Below are 27166 nucleotides of genomic sequence, written 5' to 3'. Positions count from 1 at the left end.
CCCAGAAGAAAAGAAAGCATTGGGTTTACCCACCACAGTCAAATTCTGGACCTGGGGGAGAAAGACGGGTTAGGTGGATGAGGGATTGTCTCCCCACATGTGTGGTGATGCTCTGCCCCGTTTTTGTTTCCACAGAGCTTCTCCAATGCGGATGGAGGTAAGTGTAAGTGCTCTCTGCCCCCACTCTGTAGAAGTATTTTATCCCACTCAGCTTAGTGGGTTTCATGGACACGGGCTCACTGGGAGATGCGATGTGTTGGCGTGTAAAGACACCAGAGGGAAGGAACAGCACTCTGTACAGGACACTGAGCAGGTGCACATCCTGAGACTCGCCTGCCTCTCTTCTTCAAGGACTGTTTCTCGACTCAGTGTTTCTAGTTTTATACAGTTCGCCTGGCTCTTTCTCTTTCCCATTTGGTCCTCAAGGTTCACTGCTTAGACCTTTCTGAAAAGGTGCTCAGCAAAGAGTGCTAATATTGGGACCAGGTCCCAGGCAGGGAAGATCCCATTTGTGGCTAGGTCTCCAGGTCACAACACACATCAGAAGGCCATCATCTGGTGTTTAGGAAACCTTTCTAAGACCTGTGGTTTTGCTTTGAATCGGAAAACTTGGCATTCCTCCAGGCTTTCAGGGCAACAAGGCTGGGCAGAACATCCCTCCCTTTGTGGCCTAAGCTGGCCTTGAGCACATGAAGGGTGGGAGCAGGGCCCTGGCTTCCTGACCCCATCCTGGCAGGAGCAGGCCTTCCTTCTGTCCTCCTTTCCCGTCCTTGCCCCTGCCCTCCGCTGTCCTTACCTGTGGCCTTGGGGATGAACGTGAGGTTGTATGCTTGACCTTGTGTGAAGGTTGAATGTTGTTGCTTCATTCTTCACCTTGCTCCCCTAACTTTAGCTACAAGCTCATGAAAACCACTCCATTACCACTTTCACTATGGCCCTCAGCTAGACCTGCTTTTAAAAGGCCAGGACTCGTCAGAAGAATTGGATGCCATCTGCTCACCTGGTTCTGATAAAGCCCACCTCTAAACTATGAAGATGATCAGGAGCCAGAATAAGAGTTAGCATCAGTGTTTTCCCCATGTCATTTGCAAATATAAGGGAAAATATTTTTAAAATGCAGATATGGGTAATGTATTTTTCTAGATTAGCAAAGATATTTACACTAAGGATAGTTCTGACGTTAGCCAAAAAAAAAAGGTATTATGTTATTTTATTTGATTCAGGGAGGGTGGTGGTTTCTAGCAAATAAAAGGCAGGAAATCTGGATGTTTGGCCCCTGGATGATCTTTGGGAAGGTAGGAAATTAAACCTCATGTTCCTGGGTCAAACCAGCAGGGACTCCAGGAGGAAGACCTCTGACATTCTAGAGCCTTCTCTAGGGTGTAGCCAAATTGGAGTTCTTGTTCTATGCTTTGGGGATAGAGCATGGACTGAAGAGGTGACCATGTGTCTCTGGGCGAATTGAGGGTGGCTTCATGGGAAGCATAGTGAGCTTCCCTAGTGCTAGGAGAGACCTGAGGCAGCATGCATAATCAGAATAATGCAGTAAATGTCAGGCTGGAATGGGGCTGTGGGGCATTGACCCACAGACGCCTACATACTGGAAGGTACACATTGACCTTTCATGCTTTTACTTCTTTTTTTTTTTTCTCTTCCTTCTCAAACTGGGACCTTTCCTAGACTTATCTCTGTAATTAGGGAAGGGAAAGAGCCTGAATGTCTTGTCTCTGGGAAGGCTGTGTGGCGCATGGAGACCCTCATAGCCTATGACTTGATAACAAGCAAAACTGAAGCCATGTTATAAGCCCTTGCCACTCTGTCTTTCATTTTCACCCTGAGTTTCTTTCATTTCCTCCTCCATTACTTCCCACTATTTGCATCCATTCCCCTAAGTGGTTCATGGAGGTGGAGGAAACTTGATCATGACTAAAAAGAGCCTCTAGAGAAAATTGCCATTATTACTCTGCCCTCACTTTTTGGCAGGGGTACCTCAGGCTCAAGGATGCAAAAATCTTAGGGATCCTAAGAAATGGCCAGGAAAAGGTTTCTGTGGTCTTAACCTGTCATTCTGGATTATGATTCCTGCCATCTCTGGTTATAACTAAGTCTGGGGGGACCTTTCCGTTGTACCACATCTACTGGCAAAGAAGGAAGTTTGAAGGAGGGAACACATCCTTCCAAGAATGCGGTCAATGTTTAACTCACACTGTGGGCTGAGAGTAAAAACTGAAGCATGTCCAGTTGAGGGACTCTGGAGTGTCTGATTATTTTATCATTCTTTGGTTTCAAAGGCCCTTTGATTTCAAAATTGCCAAGACCACTCTTAGAATTAACCACCTGTCACTACTAAGAACTAACACAAAATTATTAAGAATAATAATGCCTTAAGAAAAACACCCTACTTCTGAAATGCCGATTATGGAATCCAAGGCCAACTAGGATTATATAACTGTACAACATGCTGCAGATAATCAGCAAAAGCATTCCTAGTTTAATGAGGTGCCAAGGAGATGGCTGCTGGTGTGTGCCTGTGTCATGATCCCCCTCAGGTCACCTGAGCATGTCACCCTAAGCATGTCAGAGGAAATAAGGGTACAGAACTGGTGGATCACCAATGGCTTCGGATTGTGTGGTAGTCCTAGCAATCTAGAGACATGTAGTCCAATCTTGAGTAGAATTCCCTGGCCACATACGTTCTGACCCCCACCTTACTTCCTCCCCACCCCGTATGCACACTTAGTATATAGCAGAGTCTTCATCAGTTGGGTGGGTTTGTTGTTACCGCCTTAAATAGGCATAATGTCTTCTATAACTATAATTTGGGTATAGTACGTATCATGTGCTAGCCATTATTTACCCACTGAGGAGCTGGGCCAGAACTGGCAAAGGAAAATGTGTATCCTGGGCCTATTTCCGCCCTTGCTGTATGATACTGATCTTCTTAGGTTTTCATCTTGTCCAAGTCTGTGGTGGCCGGAAGCCATCCCCCTATCAACACCTTTATACCAATTGCTGGGAAATCTCAGTGTGTCCTCAGGTGCCCATAAATCATGTTTTCAGGAGAGTGTTCATCAGTTTTCTCTAGCTTTGGCTATTCATATTCTTCATAGCTAGAGTAATATTTCAGTAGTGCCAGAACTAATAAGAAGCACTGATCTTACATTTCTACTGTGGTAATGGCCATTCTTTACCTTCTCGGATGATGGACCACATTGACCTTGGCAGGAAGAGGGCAGTTTACAGATTGAGGCTATGTGAAAAAATTCTTCCCATGGAGGCTTTGGAGGCCCTGTTAATTATTCCTTGTGTTGGTCTATCAGCCACCTCCTGGATACATAGCTTCAGGTTTATGACTTAATGATGTATTGAGCAGGCTGCCCTGTTCTCCTTCTCATGCCCCACTCCTCTTCACTCCCTCATCTCAGCAGGAGTGTGTGGCCCCAGCCCTCCAAGAGCTGTAGTTCTCAAGCTTGTAGCCAGGGAACAATGGGCAAAGGTGACTCCACCCCCACTCACTTCGGGGCTAGGAGCTGCCTCCAGTGGAGGCTAAGACACAAGCCCTGGAATCCTGTGCTCTTTCTGATACAGGTGCCCTACCTGCAAGTGCCTTTAGTTTCTGGATGCTAAAACTTTCAGTATCAGAGGTGCCCCAGAAACTCTGTATTTAGCATAGAATGTATAGACACACACGTGACCAGTATGTGGGTCCTCACCTGGTCTTAATGGCTTGACCCTTCATCTCATTTGACTACAGAAAGTCAGATTTACTGAGATCTCAATCCACAGATTTCTGGAAATCCTCAAGGAAAACTCACAAACTCTGCAAATCTTCTCTGGTCATCTCTTGTCCTCTAAACTGCCCCTTTAGCCACACACTGCTGTTCTAATCTTTCCCTGGGCTACTGTCAGAAGTCTACCCCTATACCCTCAAGATCAGCTTATCTGAAGCCTCTGCTCTCTTCTGGTCCTGCCTCATGCTGGTTTGGGGCCCAGACTCTTCCCACAACTCCCCAGGATGAGAGTAACCTAAGTTCAGGAATAATAGAGAACCATGTGCAACCTCAGACATGTGGCCACGCTCAGAACCTTTGACTCAAACCAGGCCCATCTTCAGGGGATGCCCGCAGGCTGCCTCATGGCTGTCTCCCAGTCCCCTCCATCACCCCAAAGGCCTAGTTTCCTTCTTTGCAGCAGAGGACCCTCAACCATGTGTGCCCAACCTAGGGCCCACTCTCCAGCACACATAAGGCCACGGAGGGATAGTCACTTGAACCTCACCACGATGAAAGGCTTGCCCATCTACTCCTGATGTCCTATTCCTTCTCCCCAAATGGTTGATATGGAAAAACCCATTCCCTCAGTGAAACTCCACCCCACCTCTACCCACAGAGTGTGTTCCTCAAAATATAATGGTCCAATATCAGCACATTCTGGATTGTTGATACTCACATGCGAGTCAGCAAATGGTCTAGCTGGTGCAGAACTGAACTAATCCTAATCCTCATCCTAATCTAGTGTCTGTCCATGGTTCTCTCCAGCATGCAATTTAAAAAGGAAAAATGAAAACTGGCAGAACAAAGGCAATATCAATGGGGATACAGAGGATGGGACGGATGTAAGAGATGTGAAGGAGGTAGAGGCTAGGGGGCTGACTGGGCACTGAGAGGGAGCATTCAGGGCACTGCCCAGGATCCTGGGTGAATTGTGGTGCCAGTAAGCTGAGACACAGAGTACAGGGAAAGCAGCAGATGAGCACAGATGGGAGTTCTGTTTGGGACATGTTGAGTCTGAGGTGATTAGGAGAGATTCAGTGAAGATGTGCAGTAAGCAGCCAGAGGGACCCCTGAGGAGCAATTGGCATTCCAGGATTCTGGGACATGGTCCTGACACAAGGAAGGAATCACATCATATAGAGCCCAGTGCTCTAGAATGTTTCTGCCTTCCCTTTCCCACTTCTCTCTGGGAGATACACAAATTCTTCTCCTTCACCCCCAGTGGTTTCCTGCTTTCCTCTGATTTGACACATCTGCTAAGGTTCATACTCCGCAGAGTCTCACCTCCCAAAATGGCCTTATCCAGCTATTTTCCCAACTGGAGCTGGTCTCCCTGCTTTTCTTGGCCATGTTTCCTACAACTGGGCTAATGGTGAACTCACTGGCTGTTGTTATTTGGAATCTCAGGGTTTCCTGGCTGAAACAATAACCTGAAGTATTGAAATTGTAGGATAAATTCTAGAGTTTTGGGGTTTTGTTTGTTTGTTTGTTTTTTATGTCTGTAAAATAGGTCTTCTGAATGATTCAGGCACCAGAAACTACATTTGCAGTTTAGGGATTGAGCCCCAAGTCTATTTTTCAGTACTGTTTAAGGCATATTTCTAGTTTGATGTCTCATGTTTGGTCAATTCTATCAAGTCGATAATGGCTCTCACTAGCCAAACCCCTTTTCCCTCCTGAACTCATTGTACTCTTAGAATCTAGAGCTTTCTGATGAATCTTTTAATACATAGAGCAGTCCTGGGGCTTGAGCTCTCTGGCCAGGATCCCTCCTACCTCAGCTACTCTGCTGAATACCAGTCACTGAGCAAATGCTTGTCTTTGTTTACCCTGATCCTCTCGTTCAGTGGCCGCCTCCGCGGTCCATTATGTAGGGCAGACAAGCTGCTGTCTCGGCAGTGAACCCACTGGGCCTCCCGACACTGTGCCTAATTGCATTCCCTGTTCTCTGCTACCAGATGCAGTAAATTACATTTCCTCCCAGCTCCCCGACCTGCCAATCCTCTGTTCACGAACAGCAGAACCATCACCTGGGCAGGACGGGACTAGCAGAGCAGCTGGTAAGTCCTGGGGAGCTATTTGGTTTTGATGCCAGGACTGGACATGGGGCTTGGCATTTCTCTGAGCTTTAATAATAAGGGTTGTCCAGATATCCTCCCATAGGGGACCTTGTCCTCAGCCCAGCCTCAGACATAGAGTTTACAGTGGCCACAAAGTGCAGGAACTAGGCCCTAATACGTAATTAAGGACTGAATAGGAGGGAATATTGAGAAAATAATAGAGCATTTTCCCCCTAACTTTAGTGTGGTCTGTCTCTCATGGTCTTTGTATCTCTCCTTATTCTCAAAGTTGATCTGGACTCTGCCTGCAGGGGGTTTTATTTTCCATATCAGAAACATACAAGATCAAAGGAGCTATGGTGGAAACTGGGTGGAAATTATCTTCAAAGTATATGAGTATGTTGCCAAATCCTTTGGGAATAGAGCTGCTTGCATATTATAAACATATACTTCCAAGTCCCCCATTTCTGCAATGATTTCTTAGCTACTGTGGTATACTTAGGGGAAAAGTAGCAATTTAAAGAACGTATGTTTCTTGCTAATGTTTTTCACAATGGTGAATTTAAAAAAATAATACATTTATGAGTACAAAGTATATAGAGAGCTATGTTTTGCCTTATCCAATGTGAATGTGCCTCAGAAATCAGAACTGATGGACATGAAAAATAAATCTATACCAATCTTTTCACTCTACACAGAAATGCAATGAGGGCCAGCGGGCTAAATGAAAAAATGGCCAAGGTCAGTGACAATGTGGATGAGTTCAAATATGAATGTGAAATTATGCTTTACATAATCTAGGTGAATTAATTTCTAAAATAAATCTTATAATGATACTTTCCATGAAACAAAATAATCATGGACTTCTAAGCCAGAGAAATCTTTTATATGGGCCAATCTGAATATTTTGTGAAGCAAATATTCCCTCCTTATTTTAATGTAAAAATAAAATAAAAGGGCAAGTAAGTGTTGACGCAGTTGTGCACTGATTAAATATCTGTGGGATGTCTCCATAAACATCTTAGCATATCAGTTTTACATACTGACTTACGGAGTTGTAGAGTTGGGTGGGACCTTAAATGGTGTGTGGTCAAACCCTGGCCAGGTCCACATGTCCCTGGACTGATAAACTGGATCTTGCGCCTACAGGCATGCTGTAAAGGAATCACTGGCAGTAGTTTAAGCCATAGACTCTCAAATGCTCCAAGGAGCACTTATGAGATCAGATAAGGTAATACTGTTCAACAGTCACATACCTTCTGCTTGTTATTGGAGCCTTGGTTGTTGATAGTTCCCAATAAGTGTGGGTAAACAGCTTCCCAGCCCCTTTCCACAACATGTTCCCGGACCTCACAGGACAGGTGATATGATCCAACTAATGGATCAGCTCAGGGAGAGGGTAGAGACAGTGTGTGAGAACTAATTTTTAAGGGGGATAAGAGTAGCACTGATAGTCAAACAGTGTAATATGCAAGAGTAAAATGTTAATGTGATTGTAGTGCTGGGTCTGTGGGGCTACGTGTACTATCACAACCTAACTTCCTTCATAGTTGAAGATGCTGCAGAAATATAGTGATCCAATGGCAAATGCACTTCCCAAAAAAAGTATTATGTGATGAGAATCTTCAAAAACAAGTTTATGTGTACTTTTGTTTATTACTGAAGAACAAATTTGCATAGATATATCTAACTGTGGAAATATATACGAGCAGAATTGTGGCTGGAATCGCATTTGATGTGGTTAATTCCTTTGTCTAGACTGCTTTTGGAATGGAGTGTCTAGATTCATGATCATTTATGGCCAATAGTGACGATACAGAGCATGGATAGCATACCAAATAATGGCACTCACCACTAGAATTCTTTTTCCTAGATATGATCCATCTTGCTTTATGAACATCCTTTTGGAAACTTTGCATAATCTTGGGGCCATTTTAATATATGTCACTTGTCATTACTCAATATTCTGGTCGTTTGGAGTTTGGGAAGTTCAGGATTGTGTATAAATGGGGATTTATTTAGCATCATTGCTTTTAGAATTAGGTGGCGTCTATTCCAGTCAAACATGGAAGCCAGGGTATAGCCGCCCTCCAAAGAGGGTCCTCAGACACAGTCACACACCTCTGTTATTGGAGCTTAGTGTCCCTCCAGGCAGCTCATTCTAATTGGTTCTGACCCTGGGGAAGTCCTTCCTCTGATGGAGCTATCATTCGTCTGCCTCCATCTCCCCCCGTTGGTCCTTATCCTGCCACCTGGAGCCACTCAGAACAAACCCAAGTTGATTTCCCTTTAACTATTTGAAAATGACTGTCATTTTCTGGTCTTTCCCAGATCCCCACTCTACATGCCCTTGACACCCTCCGCCATCCTTGTCCCTCCCCTCTGAACACTCCTCACTTTGTCTCTAATCTTCCTGAGCTGCAGTGCTCAGAGCTGCTCCATGCACTCTTGGCTGGGCTGATCTCCCCCCAGCCCAGAACGTGAAGCCACAGACCATATGACTCACTTCGCTGGTGCCATAGCCTTTCAGGTTCAGGTTCTAAAGTAAAGCCTCAGAGTCGTTTGACATGTGCCACTGCTCATCCTCATTCCCTTTATCCTGTGTAGTCGTAGTTCCAGAATCATTGCCGTTGAAACACGTAGTCTGTTTCCCTAATTGTGCACATATGGCTTCACCTGCTCAGAGAACCTACAAAGTTCTTTATTTCATTATCTCAAAAGGCAAAAGTAAGGATGAGCTATCTGCCCTTTGTAGATTTGATGTGATTGTTAAATTTCTTCATGTTAGATTGCCCCATGTAAGTGTCAGGAGCCCCTTGGGGGGTCACTGAGGAGCCTTCTTGAAAAGTAGAGGAGGGAATGGTGTAAGGGGATTTGAGAGTCAGGGCTCAGGTGTTCTCTCCCATTTCAGACACAGCAGCTCCTCTGTCCTTGGGTTTATATTGTATTTCTATATTAGATTTCCATCTGAATAAAGGGTTTAACAGTTTTAAAAATAGATCTTCTCTGTTGTTGGGGTCTTCACAGCTATTGATTTTAGCACCTCACAACCTTGCTTTTCTTCTGTATTTGGTATCATCTCAGATCTGAAAAGTAAGCTTCCATTATTTTTCATCATCGCGTTGATGAAAACATTGCACAATTGGATCCAAAGTCAGAGGCCTGTGACATACTGTTGGGGTCTCCTGGCCCTTGAGAACCCTAAGTAGACATGTATGGGGCATGATCATTTAATGAGTAACAAGTTCTGGCAATTGTCTTGACACCCAAAGGCACATATTTCTGTCTTTTTCACAGGAATATAAGGGACTTGATGATGATCCAGATGTGCTGTGTCTCTGGCTTTGCCTAAATTGTCTATAAAGAACTGGAACAAAAAGAAAATGAGATTAATCTGTATACCTTCTGCCTGATGAATCCTCCCTGGTTCTTGGTGGTCTCTGCTCTTTGAAAATGAACTTCAGAATTTAGCCAGCCATGATCTCAAGCTACTGCTACATAGTTTATGTAATTCCTTCCTTCTATTTTTTAAAATCAGAACTTTGGATGTCTGCCTCCACACCTTTCCCAGTGTATAAGATTCTTTTTTTTTTTTAAGTTTATTTAATTTTTAGAGAGCGACAGAGAGAGCAAGCGGGGATGGGGGGGGGGGGCAGGCAGGAGCAGAGAGACAGAGGGAGAGAGAGAATCCCAAGCAGGCTCTGTACTGTCAGCACGGAGCCTAATGTGGGACTTGAATTTACAAACCATGAGATCATGACCTGAGCCTAAACCAAGAGTCGGATGTTTAACCCACTGAGCCACCCAGGCGCACCCCCCGCCCCTGCCCCCGCCCCAGTGTGTAAGATTCTTAAGACACATTTATCGATAAGGGAACTGATCCCTGGGTCTGAAGCACTGAACGCATTTATATCCCTAGGTGCTTTATTTTTTTCCAATCTTCTCCACTCATCTGGGTTTCATTTCTCTCTTAGTGGTATTCTTTCTGGCACTTTTTGGACTGAAAACCGTCCTTCTTGACCAAGAAGATAGGAGCAAAATCAGATATAGGAAATTGGCTTTTGCTCTTGTTATCCATGATATCACAACTTTGCTGACTTACTTTTGTTGATACTAAGGTATCCTGGGAAAACAATTATTCCAAGAAATTTTTGATTACTGGTTTTTGAAGTTAGAGATTGCCTAAGTGTTGGGATGAGAGGGAAAATCCACTCTGAATCAGTTTCCTCACTTTCACTGTTATTTTGCCATTATGATAGCCAGTTTTGTATTTCCATCCTCAAGAGAAGGTACGAGCATATATGTATATGCGTACTCATAGGCCAGCAGGAAAAGATTGCATGTATGTGCTTCACTCAATAAGCCAAGCATGTGCACCGTTTCTCTTCTACATTCCCAGTGCGATGTCAGCTACTGGATGTTCACTTCTGGGTAACAGTCATGATCTGGCTGTCTGTTGCCCTCCTAACATACTTTATACATCATTGGGTCACAAGGCACACAGGCTGTTTACAGCGCCACAGGATATCAAAGCTGGATATCCTTCATTGTACAAATGGGAAAAGTGAGGTCCAAAGACAGGGTGTCACCTCAATAGGAATTCAGACCAAGTGTCTTCCTCCCTTTCCCCAATACCTCCCATCTTACTGACTAATGACAGTAGGCGGTGTCATTTTATACTTTACATGTGGACCTTCGGCCTTCTACCTCCTCCCACTGATCACAGTGGGTCAAACAAGTGAGCTGGGAGAACCCTGATGAGTCAAGGGATGTGACATGATTGAGTTTTCCGTCCTCATGGAACACACTATCTTGTTTGGTATGCTCTTGGCTTGTTTCTGAAATGGAGTCATGTGATTGGTCAGCCACACGTCACTTGTGTTGGGTGTTCTTGTTTCCTTTTCCCTAGGCTCCTTATAGTCTTTAGAGCTGCCTTCTCTTTACCAAAGCTAATGGTAACTAGGAACAAAAGAGTACATAGAGCCATGGGAATAAGTTTGAACTGGAATCAAGCATTCTCTGCTTCCCAGACCCATGTCTTTGGGCTCCGCGGCATGCCAGACCAGAACAGCTTCACAGCCCACCCTCACCCTGGTTTTTTGGCAGGTATCTTTCCCAGGGGCCTCCCTTCTAGTCCACACCTGGCTGTTTTCAGCACCTGGAGTCTAGTATTATCAACCCCCGTTAGACCACCTCTGCCTCTTCAAGATTCTCCTTATTGACCAGAGGGCCATGGGGGAGCAAGAACCTAGTAAAGCCAACATCAAAGTGCCATTCCATCATTCACTTGTATCCCTTTGCAGAAAGTCACTGCTTTGGTTCTTATTCTTCACTGACAAAATGAGTATCTACTCACTCCCCTGTCTAGGTTCTTGGAAAGAATCGCACAAATGCTTTAAACCCTCCAACCTTATTGTCATCAGTATGTCATGTTGGGAAATCAGCAATTAAATCTATCATTTTGTAAAAACATACTTCCAGATTTCAGTCCTCCTATCACTGGAACTACCATCAGACTGTCTCCTTTCTTTTTTCTCTCCAGAACCCTCCTCCAGGAAATTTCAGAGAGCTTTTCTTCACATACTTTCTTGTATGTCCATGGGGCTCTCTCAAAATCTCTTTCAGGGGCTTCCCAGAAAGCCTCCGCCCCTCAGCAGCACCCCTTCCTTTTTTTTTTTTTTTCAATAAGCTGAGCACTGGGCCCTCGTCACTACACAGATTGTCCTGTTACCCCTGTGGCATGGGGGAAGCTTGAGGGAAGAGGAGGGAAGAGTAGGGAAGAGCAGGGGGTATTTTTTGTGGTTAGACATGAGAGCATGACGTAATTGAGAGACCTCTGGTAAACACGACTCGGCAGTAACAAGCGGGAGAGTTGTTTAAATTGTGTGCATGGCATCGAAAATAAAATGGTCAAATTTAACATGTAAGTCTCATTTTCCTACTGGTTCATATCCACCCTGGTTCACATTTGAAATATTATTAGCTGAGAACTAGAGCAAAATAACAATGCTTGCTCATCAACAGCACGTTTAAGATAAACGTTCATGCCTCCTGTGTGGTTTTCTGAATGTCTGATAATATTCTCATATGGGTATCCATGAAGTCAAAGCCTTTGTGTGAAGCAAGAGCTTCTCAAAGTGCTCACCTAAGTATCCCATCCTAAGAGGAGAGAGATGGAATCAAAGCATGTGAGGCTGGACCCTGACAAAACCTGCTAAAAATCTGTTTCTTTTGAAGCCTTGTTTTATCTGAGGGAGGAAATATGGATGGATATTGTATTTTATGGCATAACATACTTAGGTTTATTTTATGAGCAAAATGTCTTCAGATGTTCTACCCCCATATTCTAGAGATATTGCAAGAACAGTGTACAACATGAAAATGTAGATATGAATATGTAACCCTAATGAAACCATGCCACACGTGGTTCAGTCCCAGGGCCACAACACATTTAACAAAATACAGTTTAAAATCACACACAAGAACAAGAACAAGAACAAGCACAAGACAAAACTAGAACAAAACTAAAGAGAAATTCTGTTCTTTACCTGTTTTTCCTGAAGGATGTGAAAAGGAATCCAATTCATATCCCCACTGGAAGCATTTCTTACGTTTCCTTTTCTTTCCTCTGTACATCCCCTCCACTGCCACAAAAATGTTCCCTCTCCATCCATATTGCACACAGCTTTTATGAGCTCTCCTTCTGAATTCCTTCTTTCTCAACTCTATTGTGTGTGTGTCTACTTAGCTGTTCGAGCACAGAACTTCTCCTCATCGTCTTTTCTGTCCAGTCTTTGAATCCAGGAACAGGCAAAGACAAAATGAGGGTTGGGGGTTAAGATGACGGAGAGAGGAAGATTGGACCAACAATGACAGCATTCTCATTGGTGGGCAAAAGAAGAAAGACATCTCTAAAGATTCCCATGTTAATAATTTGTATCCAATCACATGTGGATATGAAAATGTTTTGTTCCATATTCTGTACTGATTACAGATCAAGGTGTCATTTTGTTCACATATTACTGGATGGATAATTAGATATTGTACCTATAACTGGCAATCATTAGTACCATCCTTATTTACAAATATGTCCCGTGAGTGTTTTAATAGTAATAGGACATAATAACCCAAAATGGTGCTTTTTAAATTATAAGTGTAATATTTAAAGAAGAGGCTTTGGAGTCCGTGCAGAATTTTAAATGCCTATTCTGTTTCTCTGGTGACACGCTTTGTGGAAAATCAGGAAATAACTGAGACAAATATTTCTCTTGACATCACCATCATTGTGTGAGCCCATGTGCTTCTGAAATGACAAAGATCGGTTGGCCTCTCACTGTGTCACTGAAGGAAACTCAAGATCTTTGTGCTGAATAAGTGAAACTTTCAAAATGGACATGATGAAAATCAAGCATTGGATCTGACTTCACAATCTTTTTAGTTAAGTGTGAACTGTGAACAGACTGTATCTTATTACCCAAGCAGATGGAACAGTATCGTTGCTATTTTCTTAACCAGTTCAAACATTAATTACTGTGTGTACCTTTTCATGGGTGTCGTGTTATACAAAGTATTTGTGACTAGATTAAGGCAACCAAAGTAGACTTTTCAATTAGTAGTGTTTGTTTCACAGGTGTGTATATCGGGTACCTTCTATACAAAAGACTTCAAGGTAGGTGCTGGTGGGGAGGGGGGAATCATAGAAAGACGTCAGGCAAAACACTAGCCTTTAGTGATCCTAAAACTCTATGGAGCTAATAAAACATTCCCACAAATAATTATACTACTGAGTGGAAAGTGTGAAGCACCTTCAGAGAGGTTTAGAAATGTTCAGAGACTCTTAAGAAGAGCGAGAGGGGGCAGTGGCTGACTCAGTTGCAAGAGTGTGAGACTCTTGATCTGGGGATTGTGAGTTCGTACCCCATGTTGGGGGTAGAGATTACTGAAAAAAACTAAGTTAAAAAAAGAGAAAGGGATGCCTTAGAGATGGAAGAGTCAAAGAAACCTTCTGGAAGAGGAGGCAGCTGACTGGGCATTGATGGATGGGTCGTATTTGGATGTATAGAAACTTAAAAGAAGGACGTTTCAAAAGAAGGGAATCTTAAAAGCAGGAAGAGTTGAGGTGTGGGATGGTAACACCAGTTACTAGATTATGCTAGAGGAAAAGGGAGCCATTGAACATGCAGTTGAAAAGATCATTTGGATCTTCTTAACATAGTTGGGGAGCTTATAGTTATTCTGAAAGAGGTAAGGACTCATAAGCAGAGATGCCACATGGGAAAGGCAGGCTGGGCAGGGAGACAGCAGGCAGGGAAGGATATTAAATTCTGGGAATAGTGAGTTTGCTGTGGCCGGGGTGTACATGGAATGAGAGGGGCTGTGAGGCAAGCCTTGAAAGGAAGTTGCAGACAAATTCCAAGGGGAATTATATGCCAAGCTAAGGCATTTGGCATTTATCCTATAAAGACACAAGGAACCAACACAGGGTTTGTGGAGAGGGTGCTATGGGCAGAATGGAGTATAGGCTAGCAGGGTTGGCAGATTTTTTCTATAAATGGCCTGATTATAAATATTTTAGGTGTTGTGGAGCACATATTCTTTTTTTTCCCTTTTTTTCCTTTTCTCTTTCTTAAATTCTTTTTTTCTTTACATTCTTTTCTTTCTTTACTTTCTTTCTTTTTTACTTTCCTTCCTTCCTTCCTTCCTTCCTTCCTTCCTTCCTTCCTTCCTTCCTTCCTTCCTTCCTTCCTTTCTTTTCTTTTAATAATATTTTAAAAATATAAAACCATTCTTTGCTCCTCTGGACATACAGAAACAAACCTTGGGCCCCTTCTGCCCCCTGCTATGAGAAGTGACAGGTGAACTTGGGCACAGCTGTCATGCAGAGAGCAGAAGGGGGCCTGATCTGAGGCAGTGGTAATAGAGGCAGTGGTGAGGAGGTACAAGGGGAGAAGTATGAAATGCAATTAATTTCTCACAACAATTGTTTGGCTATGGAAGAAATTAGGAAGAAAAGGACAAATCAGGTGTGATTCTGAGGCTTCTCACTTGAGATACTGTATGGTGCTGGTGTTATGTAAAACCAAGGCTATGGAGGAGTTTTCAGAGAAGGTGGATTCAGTTTTGAAGCTGTGGAGGCTGATGTATCCATGGGTCATCCAGGGAAAGGGTGCCTGGGGACAGTTGGCCTTATGGGACCAATGGTCAGTTCCCTGGCATCCAGAATGTGTGCCTCTGGCCACAGAATGTGTGCCTCTGTGTAACAGATTTGAAAATATGGAGTGTCACACAAGACTAGAACAGGGAAGAGCATGTCCTTAGGAGCCCCAGATAGGCAGCAGGATTTCGGATGAGCTGGAGAGGGGCTAGTCTGATTGGGAAGAGCGGGTAGCATGCCCTTCCAGTAATCTAGGGGAGCAGAAGTGGTGTCTCAGATTGAGTAGTGGCAGTAAAAGAGAAAGAAGTTGATGGATGGGGCAGAATCACGAGGACCTGGCTTGTGTGCTGTGCACACGGCAGAAGAAGGGGCCTTCTGTAGTCATTGTCCCCAAGTTCCAGTGTCACAGGATGACACTACCTCTGTCTTGTTCTTTTTCTGGTTCTTGTTTCAGAAACCTAGCTAAGCGATTGAAGTACTCAGAGCATGGAATCTGACTGCTTTTGTCACTTCAGTTCCCGCACACGCCCTGTTTTACCGAACAGTGGAGGATAGCCAGGTCCCACCTGCAAAATCCTTTGCATATTCTTATTCTCCATTAACACTAAGAGGAAATGCAGGAAAAAAAACAACAGTAGAGTGCTTGGGGAAAGAATTGGAAAAAGATTCAAGGTTTTGGAATTATGGTATTTCATAACCAGGGCCTATAAAATTGCCTATAAGATAAGGGTAAGGTCTCAATCAAGGTAAACTTGCATGTCACCAGCCTCCCTGTAATTCATTACGTTGGATCCAAACAGTCGCTTGTGGTCTTATTTTAGTAGGTCTTCCTTAAAAGTATAAGTGCCACTGAGATATAGTAACTCTGTACACCTGGCTTCCCAGTGTATTAAGCTTCTGTGTTCAAATACATATATAACCACCTCTGTCCACAATGTGCACTCAACTCTAACACTCAAGATGCTTGGCAGTTAGACTAGAAAGGGCACAAAACCTTTTTTTTTTGTCTGTTTGGCAATTAACCATTCACTGGCTTTTTTTGTTGTAACATGCACTTCCTTTCTCTTGTTTTCATTCAAGCTGTGTACGCCATGGAAATTAATGTGGAGAAAGACAAACAAACAGGAGAGACCAAGATTCTCTCTACATCCACCATTGGCCCAGAGGGGGTCCATCAGAGAGGAGTCAAAGTCTATGATGACGGTACCAAAGTAGTGTATGAGGTGCACTCAGGAGGCACTGTAGTAGAAAATGGAGTGCACAGATTAAGCTCAAAGGATGTAGAAGAGCTTATTCAGAAGGCGGGACAATCAAGCTTCAGAGGAGGGCACGTGTCAGAAAGAACTGTGATTGCGGACGGGAGCCTCAGCCACCCTAAGGAACACATGCTCTGCAAAGAAGCCAAGTTAGAAATGGTACATAAGTCTAGGAAAGATCATTCTTCCGGGACCCCAGGGCAGCAGGCCCCAGCTCCCAGCATGGAAGGGCCAGAGGCAAACTTGGATCAGCCAGTCACCATGATTTTCATGGGCTACCAAAATATTGAGGATGAAGAGGAGACTAAGAAGGTGCTAGGCTATGATGAAACCATCAAGGCTGAATTGGTCCTCATTGATGAAGACGATGAGAAGTCATTGAGGGAGAAGACCGTGACGGACGTGTCCACTATCGATGGGAATGCGGCAGAGCTTGTGTCCGGGAGGCCAATCTCAGATACCACAGAGCCCTCATCCCCAGAAGGGAAGGAAGAGAGCCTGGCCACAGAGCCAGCCCCAGGTACCCAAAAGAAAAAGCGCTGTCAATGCTGTGTTGTCATGTGACCACTTCTTTCTTCCCTTTTCTTCTGGGCAGCCTCTGTGCTCTCCACCACTTACGTAGACCTCACTGTACCACTAACTGCAATACTGTGAACTGGAAGCAAACACCTGCCTTGCCTTGCAGTTGGATTGCTTTGATCTTTCTTATTTTTCCCCTCTCATTTTTCTCCAGTTTCCTCACCTGAGAGACAGCGTGCATGTGTTTGCTTCATTGTTTCCAAGAACTTGCTTTTCCTCTAAACCTTTCCTTGTGTCTTCGAGAGTGAATCGATTTCTTACTGCTCGATTGGAATGGACTCTTCACATCAGCCAGTTATCTAGTAGCCTTAATTCACTTGACTGGAATTGAACCCAGTGGTACCGGGGGTTTCATTTTGTAGCGTGTTCCTATAATGTAGTCACACGTCACCACGTCGCTGACTTCTCCCTTGCCTCCCTTGCTGTGGATCTTTGCTTTTATATCTCGTGTGGCAAAATGCTGTTGGCTCTAGCTGGTAGCTAGTGTGGCCAAAAGTGGACCTTACTTAGTCTGTTCAATCTAGGGTGATGCTTTTTGCTGCCTTACATAAGCTTCCAGATTACAGTATTGTGCATCTATGGCTTTCCTTCTATTAAAACTGAAATGAAGTTGATGGCAAAGAAAAGAACCCAGTGCTTTGTCACGGCTGAAATGTAGGGACTGATTCCGTAACTGCCCATCGGCAGCTGCCTCTTTCTGCGGCTTAACTGATGGACCCTTTATATATGAAGCACCGTTTTTAATTTTCTAAGGACATGAAACAGACATTGTTTTGAGCATTAGTAGTGATCTCTAAACTTAGGCATATCCATGAGCCTTGCTTCTATTGTCTCAAAAAAAAAGTCAATTTTTATATTGTTTTCTTTTTCACGGATATTTTCTGATCATGTTAATGTATTTTCGACGAAGGGATCATTTTGAGGAGTATCTCTGCAGTGACCCTATTTCTAAACCAGTCTTTCTGACCTACAGTGGTCACTGCCATGTTTCCACTTCATTGTGGACGGACGGTGCTGGAACTGAATTTACCTGTTCATCTCACCCACCCGCTTGATTACAGAGCCTTACTTCTGGACTCTTTTCTTTCTGTCCCCATGAGAAAGAGAATGTTTCCCGTGACGTCACCGTGGAGGTCTAGCCAGCCCTCAAAACAAACTTGAGAATGTAAAAAAATGTTTAACAAAGACCTGTCTTCTCCACGTTAAGCACCTAAACTCATTCTGCAAGTACCAATTGAGTGGCACATAGCTGAGCTGCCTATTAAGGCATGTTTCTTAAACTTTTGGGGATTTCGGAACATCAAAGATGAGGGTTTTTTTTTTTGTTTCTTTTTTTCTAGAACACAATGAACAGTTCTTTAAATAAATTCTTAGCATTCTCCCAAAGCAAACAACCACATGGGTTAGTAAAACCAAAGGGAAGCAATTTAGTAAAATAATAATACAGTAATAAAACAAAGATGTAAAATTTTAAATGATTTTAATAACAGAGATATCGCAACTTGAAGATATTTGCCCAAGTGTTCATGGCATTGTTGTGAATCGTTCACAAAATTTATCTATGTTCCGTAGAACATAGTTTTTAAAAACATACAGTAAGTCATACGACATCAAGGCTAACTTCTGTGGAAAGTCGATGAGAAAAAAATAAGGTCATCTTGAGAGAATTTCTTAATAGAACCAGCTAAATTTGTTCTAAATAGCTTTCTCAGTGCTAACTCTATTATTATTTTAAATTTCTGGGCTTAACATTCTATTTATTCCAATGGACAGGGGAAAAAATGACACTTTAGTTAAAAGTTAATTTTTATCAAATAGTTATATTTTAATTAGCACAAAGTGAGTCACTTTATCACCACTATGTAAACAAGCAAACAAAAGAGTTCAAGAAGGGACAACTGAAGGAGCTAAATTCTGCTTTCTAAGATGATTCCATCAGTGGCTTGCTTTGGAATAGTTGAGGGGGTTCCCTCTAAATAATCTCAGGTTCACTGAAGCAGCTGCAGTGGTATAAAGCTGCTGTCTTACCTAGGAATACATCTGGTTTTACTGCCTAGAAATCTCCCCACTCAGCTTCACGCTCCTCAGTCAGTGGTCACGTACACGTTATTTAGATGTTAAAGAACATGACCTGCCAGATAAACCTATTGACATAGAAAAAGAAAACAGTCTGAATGTTTGGACAATCTATTATTTTAATAATTTATTTAATAAAGAAACAACCTAAAAGTTGACCATAGCTTATCTTTTTTTACTCACTTAGGGATTAAAACTATTCTATAGAAGTTTTTAAAAGCACAGTTAGTGAGTACAATGGTAGAATTTAGAACCCGTGAGCTTGCTGTTTGAGAAACAGTCCTTCTTCGAGGACAGAGAATTCCCAGAAATGACCTACCCGTCCTTCCATAGTGAGCTAGTTCCTGGTGAAGAAAATGATCTGCCCCTCTCACCACAACCCTACACATGAGATCTAAAAGACCAATGATAATCTGCACTTTCATTCATCAATTATTATTATAGGGATTAGCAAATTATATGAATTAGACGTCTGTCTATACTTTTACTATTAAAGCCTATCATTTAATCGTTTAAAGTAAGACATGTCACTTTTATTAAAATGATATGTGGCCATAGTAAATGGTTTGTTTGAATATGGCATATGTTTGCATATTTTGTATCATTTTCCTATAAAAACGGAGGACTCAGGCTCAGCCAGTGCTTTTATGGGATGAGACCTATAATCTCACCTACAATAACAAGTAACTACCCTTCATAATGAAAATATCCTCAGTGTTGTGATTGAGAACATTTTTGTCTTCCTTGCTATCATTCTCTGTAAAAACTTTATTATGTATGGCATCACACCCTCCAAAAATATGTAAGTGTTGACTTACATAGCAAGACTAATTAGAGAATCAGTAATGAAGCTGCCAAACTATGATCTTTTTGAGCTAATGGTTAGTTGGATTTTCTTCTAAAATTTTATAATCGGTTCCCCTTGAAATGGAAAGAGGAGAAAGTGGGGAAGGAGGGGTATTTCATTTGTTATAAATAGATTTTCAATGCATTGAATTCAAGATCTTTTAATGGTTAAAATGGTAAAGTTTAACCTTACATATCCCAAAAAATCTTGATGACTTATATATCCTTGACTCCGTTTTCTTTGATGTACAATAGGACAAACTAAGGGGAATTTTTTTTTTTTACCTTGTACCTCTTTTACCCATAATTCTATTAATTCTTTCCGTAAACAAAATTAATTGCCTCTAACAGTGATTGGCCAGTGTCCAGTGATATAACTTGGTACTGGGAGGAGAAAGGATGAGGGGATTCCTGTCTGGCCAAATCCAAAGCATGGTTTCCTTAAGCCTTCTGAGCAACCTAAAAATATTCAAAGCCTTTCAGGAAACTCAAACAAATTCTAGAGTTCATTTGATTTGACTCCTTTTTGAGCTGTTACTACACAGGTATCTGCTTTAAATTCCCACCAACTCCATTTTACTTCCTGGTGGTAAAGGTATTTTTCCTACATACAAGTAGAATGTCTTACTGTTAGGGTCAAGTTTTCATAAAAGGGGAAAACACAGAGATGCAATATCATCTCCGGAGCAAAATGTGGAGGCCAAGCATGAAAACAGTTTATTTCTCTTTGCTTCTTGCAGAATTTCATTTCAAGGGAGCATGCAACACCTTTGAAATGACCATTCATTTAATGCTGGTAACTAATGCTTAGCAAAAGAGGAGGAAGGGAATATGGTGACAGAGGCAAGATTGAACCACTAAACAAGTTCCTCCTTTTTAAAGGCATTAACCCTGTCAATTTAAAACACAGATAAACGGGGACAAAATTCTCACGGGGGACTTTCTGTTGTTCAGCCATCTCTCTTGTCACTGAGGTTTAACTCACCGAAGGGCCCATTCCTGGTGGGAATAGTCTCATCTCCCAAAATGTGATTTGTTTACAACAAAAACCATTCCAAGGCAAGCAGTTTTAAGTTCTATTTTTGCAACACGCACATCCAGTTATTCAAACCACAAGTAAGTTTTGAAACGCTGTGAATATGCAACCTTTTAGCAGCTCCTCAATTTACTATGTGTCAAGGCGTACGGAATTCCACTAATTAGGATAGAACCCGAGAGTTTCCTTTGTCCTATTGGATAGTACAACCCGGCAGGTAACACAGCTATGGTATCTATCACAAGCAGCTCCAGGAAATGAGCCAGATGAGATCTTTGATCCTTGCTGCCAACTTACTCATCGTATAGCCTTCTTCTGGTCTTACCAGGAAAACTTGCCTACATTTTCTAGGGAAAAAGAAGTCAGTCTCATTTGAGGAGCACAGTGTGGTTATGTGTCTGTCTTTTCATAGCTTCAGCAAACTCCATGATAAAATTCCCATTTTAACAAAACCCAAAATACTTATTATTTGAATGTAGAAAAAAATTAAGACAAAGATTACATCCTGAAAGTTTCAAAGGGCAATTTCCCTGGGGATCCTTAGACCACCTTGCCCACCCCCCTTAATTTTTATATGACTTAACTAGGCCTCTGCTTCTCCTCCCTGCTCCATCAGAACCATAGCACAAACCCCTGCTTTCAACTGGAAAATAGAAGATGTGATTTGGGGGACCTTAAACGTTCTGCATCAAAGATCTGGACAGCCTTAACTTTTGTAAAAATAAAAAACAAAAAACAATTTTTCAGTGCTCTCTTTTACTAAGCAGGAAACCAAAATGTTTCCTGAAAATTAATGACTTTTTTATATTTTGTGACTGTTTTCAAAGTTTCTACAAGTTGGGGGGTGAGTGGTCATCTTCTCCCCATAATGCCTCTTCCTAGTCAACTGGGGCTCTTCTTCGCAAGTCACTGCATTTTTATCAAAAGAAACGCATATTTCATGAACCGTCAAATTCTCCCTAGACTTCAGGCAGTCCTTCTGGAGTAAAAGAACAGAAATACAGAAAGAAAAGAATTACAGGGTGGCTTTCTTTTTATTTTCCTATGGTTAATGTACTGTATGGTATGTATGTTTACAGAATGTATCTGCCTTGTGAACAAAACAAATGACAAAAACAGAGTTCTGATGTGCCATTTGAAAGTTTGCCTTAGCATTGCTGTTCATGTTCTTCTTTTCTGTCCTTTAAAACAAACAAACAAACAAACAAAAAATGCAGGTTGTATTCCAAAGCTGTATTAACACAACATTCTCTTCCCCGCCCCTGCCCAGCCCTCTTTAGGGCTGTAAATTTCATCACAGGAGCCTTGAGGCAGAACCTTGCAGGTCAGGCGCAGGGAGAATCAAGTGGACATAGCTTGGACATTGTCTATGCCCGTCTGTCAGCCAAGCGTGTCCCTGTGTTCTCACCTGAGTCTGATTATCACACCCTGACATTCCTGGGCAGGCCACATGGAGCATGTGACCTTCCGCAGTCCTTCCCACAGTGAAAGGGTGAACTTGTGGGCCTCCTCTCTGGGTCTGGGAGCATATTTTTAAGCACAAGTGGCATAGCTTGAAAAGGCAAGAGACATGGACTCAACTGGTGTGACTGAGCCATAACTGAATGGTGTGGCCATTTGTTATGGTCTAAGATGATTACCCTCTGGGTGGGAGTAAGGAGTGGCTATAGAAATTGAATATTTTACATTTGTGTATTTTTTTAAGGAAAGCTATTTTTATAATGAAATCTATATGCATTATGAAGCTTGAGTTTGAAAACACCCTTGATTGAATTATTTCTCCATTCCACAAAGGTAACTTTCTAGTGAGTTCTATAGCATGAACCCAGACCTTGGGGGTCGTGATCAGAGGTCCCGTGACCTGCCCTTTTGCCCCCACTGCGTGAAATCCAGTGTTTCCAAACAGATCTAGGTTGTAAGATCAAGCTTTCTATACCTATCATCAGATAAACCATCTTATATGGCCAGATAGCTCTCTGGGCTATGCCTTTAATAACATATAATGATCTTTTGGAAGGGGATAGCCATTTTATTTTATTTTATTTTATTTTATTTTATTTTATTTTATTTTACTTTGTTTTATTTTATTTATTTATTTATTTTTAAATATGAAATTTATTGTCAAGTTGGTTTCCATACAACACCCAGTGCTCATCCCAATAGGTGCCCTCCTCAATACCCATCACCCAACCTCCCCTCCCTCCCACCCCCCATCAACCCTCAGTTTGTTCTCAGTTTTATTTTAAATGTAAGCTCACGACAGCAATGATCAAAGTTCAACTGCTTCACATATTTAAGGACTAATTACTACATTCGAGGGGAAGGGACCACTCACTATGGTACATTTGAATGAGATGGGTAGTCAGAAGCCTTTGGCCATCTACAGTTTATACATAAGCGTATAAAATGTATAAACCAAACAGTATCAAATTAGGAGTTATTATTGTCCTTGTAAGTATCAGTGGGGCCACACCATACTTTCCAAGTTAAGTAGAGACAAAAAAGAATTGTCTTTATCCACTAATGAGATTCTGAATTTTTAAAGTTGTTGGGTTTCCGCACCCCCGCCACCGCCCAGTTTTCCCCCAAGCTCCCAAGTTCCCATTACAATCAAACTCAGTTTTGTAAAGACCTTCATCCACACCTGTTCCTCTGTCTGAGAGACAGAGCAGTTTAAGTCTCAGAGTCTGCTCGCCACCCCTGTTAGACTCTCTTCCCAGGCAGCGTCCTTGCCCCAAAAGGGGCCTTTTTTCTATGGCCTTAAAAGACCAAATCCTTTTCCAACAAGGCAAGGTCACAAACACTGAAGAAAAATAACCCCTCTGGTTCCCATGCAAATCAATTCCTTTATCCCTAGAATCCCTCCAACTGGCCCAATTCAAACTCCGCGTCATGGAGACAGCTGCAAAAATGAAAGAGCTATACAACTGCCCGAAGGTGTGAAGGGAGAGCCGATATGCTCTCATCTCTTATCACCCAGGAGCCTCACAGTGTTGAGATGGGGTGGCAGGGAGATCTCCAGCTCCTTGGTTTTGCAACTAGTGTTTACATGTAGGGAGGCCACTAGGCAAGGCCTGATCTGAACTGTTCTGTGTGCAGCTCCAACCCCAATTCTGTGATAATCCTATTCCGGCAAGCAGAAGGAGTTCTAATCTTTGCAGGGTTCTGGAACACTCTTTCTTCCTCTCAAGCTCCTGACTTAGCAGAGTTAAAATCATACAGGGGTTCCAGAAAATGTTGTGTCTGATGCAGCTTTTCAGTGAATGTAGGTTGTTGATGGAATTTTCAGCTTTAGTAGCTCACTCGGGGCGAGTGATCTCTCTGTAAATATTTCCATTTTTGTGGTTGGTTGGGGGGTGGGGTGGGAGCCTGTCGTGCTGACTCTGAATTAGACTTGCTGGGCTAGCTGCTGTACTTTGTAACCTGAAGTGTACTTTGACTGTTCTATTTCCTTCAGATGAAAAACAACACAAAAACTGACTTCAGAAATAACACTGCCAGCGACAGCCAATGCTGTACTTGTAGCTTCTCTCTGTTTCTCTGTACAGTATTAATAGACAATAAACTGCCTTTTCACTGCATCTACCTCTGTGTGTCTGTGCCCCGATTCTTTCCCCTTCTCACCTGCCACGAGTGGATTTCAGGCCAGACCGCGTTGGGAGCGCCTTCGACCGCTCACAAAAACTAAACACTAATCCAGTGCCTTTCAAACTTGAGCGCGCTTCAGAATCACGTGGGGGTGCCAGCTAAGAATGTGGAAGCTCAGACACACCTCTGGAACTCAGATCCAGGTTCCTGGGTGGGGCCTGCTAACCTGCATTTTTAATCATGTCTCCAGGTGATTCTGATACATGTGGTCCCTGGCCCATCCGTGGGTTTGGGTGTCCCTCTGGGGGAATCCCTGTGGCCTGCCTGTTCCAGCTGGTTTCCACACTAACTAATCCACTTTCCCAACACTTCCTCTCTCGCACCTGCTCTTGCACATCTGTCCACACCTGTCGTCCTTATTCTCATTCTTGCATGCCCCTAGAAGTGGCATTGACTATGATCCTGTGGGTCGAACTTGGTCAGCCCCTTTAGGCAGTAAGCAGTCATCCACTGCAGTCCTAGAAACAGGAACATCTGAAGACTCACGGGGACTTTGTTACTGTTCTTTACCACTGTATCCTCTTTATCTAGAGTAGGCTCATCAAACTTTTTTCTGCGAATGGCCAGATAGTAGTATTTTGGCTCGTGGGCCAGATGATTTCTGTCACAACTATGCAGCTTTGCCAGAACTCAGCCATGCAATTCACATACATGAATGAGTGTGACTGTGTTCCAATAAACCTTATTTACAAAACCAGACAGTAGACTGGATTTGGCCCTCTGGCTTGTAGTTTCCTAATCCCTGGCCTCACGTGGGGCCTGGCACATAGTAGGCACTCAATAAAAAGTTTAAAAGTTGTTGTATGAAAGGATGAACAAAGGGCAGATGTGATACCATCTGTAGAACTGTCAGAGAAATTTGTTTTCTTTGAGGATATGGGTAAAAGAAATCAGTGGGGCGTTCTCATCTGTTGGGTTCCGTGGTGGATTTTGTTTTTTTATGTCTTTATGTATGAAAGTTAACTGGAAAGATGACAGTATGAATGGTGTCTTGTAGACAGCTCAAACCACTAAGCTGAAACTCACAAGAGTTTAAACCCCTAGATCAAAAAGTGCAAGGACATCTTGTCCTTGTCAGAACTGCTGGCGATATCGGAACCGGGTGGCCCCTAGGCATCTAAGCATTTGACCCAAATGTCTGTGGAACTACATTTTGTCTGATCCATCCTTCACAGTGAGCGGCAGGGCTTTCCTTATATCATTCTCTCTGTTGATTGAAATACTATCCAGTGTGTGGACATGGGGGCCAGAAGCACAGTGGCACATGACATACCCCATCACCTCGGGCATACTAACAGTGATACATCAGGAGCATGTGAAAAGCTGTGTGTTTACACCCACCGCCATTGTTGTTGTGGAGTTAAAGGAAATTATATTTTTGCAAATCAGTTTGTGAACGGGAAGTGGATACCAAATGGTAGTTTACATGTGACGAGAAAGTGTCTGTCCCTCTACCGAAGGGTTTACCTTTCCCAAATGTAAAGATTATAGGCCATTCAGGTGTGTTCTAAAACCAGCATAAAAATGGAAGCTGCTTTTCCCTCCCCTAGGTTTGTGACTGCTTTTGTATTGCATTGAACCATATGAAATTTTGGAGAGCGATAGTGTTGAATGTCAACAGTTTCATATAGTTCAAAACGAGTAATTCTATTCTAGGGATCATTTTCCATCATAGAGGGCAAAAGATGACCAGATGAACTCCAAATATAGCAGGACAAACTTAGATACAAAAATAAGAACTTTGAAAGGGAACACAGTTCAGTACCACCAACGCAGAACTAGGCATTTCCCTAGGGTGTGTAGGATTTCCTATAATCTTAACATCAACCCTGTGAGGGAGACAATGCTATTGTTTTCCTTTATACATGAGGAAACTGAGTTACTAAAAGAGTAAGCACCTCACCCAATATGGCAGAGCTATAAGTGGGGGTGGGGTGGCCGTGGGGGGACAGGTTTCAAGCCCAGCCATAACTTCCTTCCACACAGAAGGCTGTGTGTCATGAACGTGGTGTGAGGTTGCAGCTGAGGCTGGACACAGATCTGGATAACAGAGCCATCTATGCAAAAACAGACAACAACAACAACCCCCCCACCCCCCACAAAATGGCACCAGTTCTTATTTTGAACCTTTATGTACTCAAGCAAACGCTCTGTAATATTAGCGCCCTCTGGAGGACAGGAGGTGTCTCTGCAGACTTCCATCCCAAAAGAGAAGCAGAGGGTAAAATCACCCCCTGTTCTCTTTTCATTACTGCTTGATAGTTTTTCCTTCCCCATGTAGAAAAAGAATTAACAAAATTGCCCAAACAACTCTGTAAACTCTAGGAGTGGCATGTCCATCTCTGAATGAGCTAGGGTGATTTTGTTGTTGTTGTTGTTGACAGTAGTATTGCTATTGTCACAACAGCTAAGAGGAACAGTGCTGGCAATGAGGCCCTGCCTTTTGACCTAGGCTGTGTCACCCTTCTGCAGCACCACTGCCTCCCCAGCAGCCCCACTCCTCTTCTGCTTGTCTCATACACTGTCAAATCCTCCACTTCATGGACAACGCACAAAAGGAGTTAAATGCTCCTTTCAGAGTTCAGGCTACCAGATCTCAAAGAGATCGTCAAGTACCGAATCACAAGATGGCTACCCACAGGCTGAATCTAGCCTACCTTGTAAATTTTGCCTGCATAGTGCTTTCAGATAGTTTTTAATTCATTGCTAAAAATAATAAGAGAATTCTCACTTTAAAA

General features: G+C 42.8%; 1 protein-coding gene across 11 annotated transcripts in view; it reads left to right on the top strand.

The window, feature by feature from the left end:
• Positions 1-27166, top strand: part of PALM2AKAP2 (PALM2 and AKAP2 fusion) — a 504955-nt gene that overhangs the window by 296954 nt on the left and 180835 nt on the right. For 7 of the 11 annotated variants that reach the window (XM_053204813.1, XM_027034800.2, XM_027034804.2 and 4 more), the window contains 3 exons: positions 136-157; positions 5732-5833; positions 16068-16763. In XM_053204813.1, coding sequence (XP_053060788.1) covers positions 136-157; positions 5732-5833; positions 16068-16763 — 820 coding nt within the window. The remainder of the gene's footprint in view (positions 1-135; positions 158-5731; positions 5834-16067; positions 16764-27166) is intronic. The other 4 variants (XM_053204816.1, XM_027034805.2, XM_027034803.2 and 1 more) reach the window with 3 other exon arrangements.

This window comes from Acinonyx jubatus, chromosome D4, assembly GCF_027475565.1.
Source record: "Acinonyx jubatus isolate Ajub_Pintada_27869175 chromosome D4, VMU_Ajub_asm_v1.0, whole genome shotgun sequence".
Taxonomy (NCBI): domain Eukaryota; kingdom Metazoa; phylum Chordata; class Mammalia; order Carnivora; family Felidae; genus Acinonyx; species Acinonyx jubatus.
Note: the sequence above shows the minus strand (reverse complement) of the source record. Positions and strands in the feature narration are given on the sequence as shown.